The sequence below is a fragment of the Eimeria mitis genome, genomic scaffold, assembly GCF_000499745.2.
Source record: "Eimeria mitis Houghton genomic scaffold, Emh_scaff6684, whole genome shotgun sequence".
Lineage (NCBI taxonomy): Eukaryota > Apicomplexa > Conoidasida > Eucoccidiorida > Eimeriidae > Eimeria > Eimeria mitis.
In genome coordinates, this window is record NW_013574815.1 from 1826 (window position 1) to 2869 (window position 1044).

General features: G+C 49.3%; 1 protein-coding gene across 1 annotated transcript in view; it reads right to left on the reverse strand.

Moving 5' to 3' along the window:
* The window catches only part of EMH_0088610, a gene marked incomplete at both ends in the record, with an annotated part of 2080 nt that extends 1271 nt beyond the window's left edge, over positions 1-809 (reverse strand). The window contains 3 exons of the mRNA XM_013501319.1: positions 33-199; positions 401-497; positions 723-809. Coding sequence (XP_013356773.1) covers positions 33-199; positions 401-497; positions 723-809 — 351 coding nt within the window. The remainder of the gene's footprint in view (positions 1-32; positions 200-400; positions 498-722) is intronic.
* Positions 810-1044: the final 235 nt, after the last annotated feature.

A 1044-nucleotide genomic window follows, 5' to 3' on the forward strand; every position in this document is an offset into this window, starting at 1 on the left:
CCTAAACCCTAAACCCTAATTCATAAGCATACAAGTATCAAAGCCCTCGGTGTTATTCCCTGGGTGGTTGCTGTGAGAGCAGCTGCAGATACACCCGAAGAAAAAACAAAAACCCTCGACTCTGCTGCAGGCCGCCCCAACCCAAACCCTGATTTATGAGGGTTTCGCCGGGCTGAGGGAAATATCAAACCCAGGGGACCTACACGCAAACCCTAAACCCTAAACCCTAAACCCTAAACCCTAAACCCTAGAGGGGAAACGGGAAACACTCAAGGAATATCAATGTTCTAAACCCTAGAAATACACCAAACCCTCAATGCTACGAATATATATATATCATGCATCTTCATCCAGCTAGGGTTTAGGGTTTAGGGTTTAGGGTTTAGGGTTTAGGGTTTACCTGGGTCTGGTCTGTCCTCTGTCAGCGCAACCACCAACAGCTCAAACCGCGCCGCAAAGATATTCCAAAAGTGTACATACACCGAGTCCTCGCACACCTGAAACCACAAACCCTAAACCCTAAACCCTAAACCCTAAACCCTAAACCCTAAACCCTGCGTAAACCCTCGGCCAGTGGAGCAGATGCGTACGTCGTCAAACCCTTGCGAAGGAGTACAAACAGCCCCCGAGCTAAACCCTCGCAACCTACAAAACCCCAAACCCTAAACCCTAAACCCTAAACCCTAAACCCTAAACCCTAAACCCTAAACCCTCGAACGCACTGCAACAAGGAGAGGTTTTGAGGCCCCCGCAGGCAGCACCTGCTGATGCGCTATTTCGCCTGATACGGCATTCACCAGGTGCAGCATCAGCGCTCCCCCCAAACCCTCCTGCAACCACACAAACCCTAAACCCTAAACCCTAAACCCTAAACCCTAAATCCTGGTTGCTGCAAAGATAAAGACTCCCTGAGGATATATTCGCACTGAAACACCTAAACCCTAAACCCTAAACCCTAAACCCTAAACCCTGCGAGAAAGTGTTACAGACCCAGTTTTTCACGTCCGAGCCACAACTACCCCTCAAACCCTAAACCCTAAACCC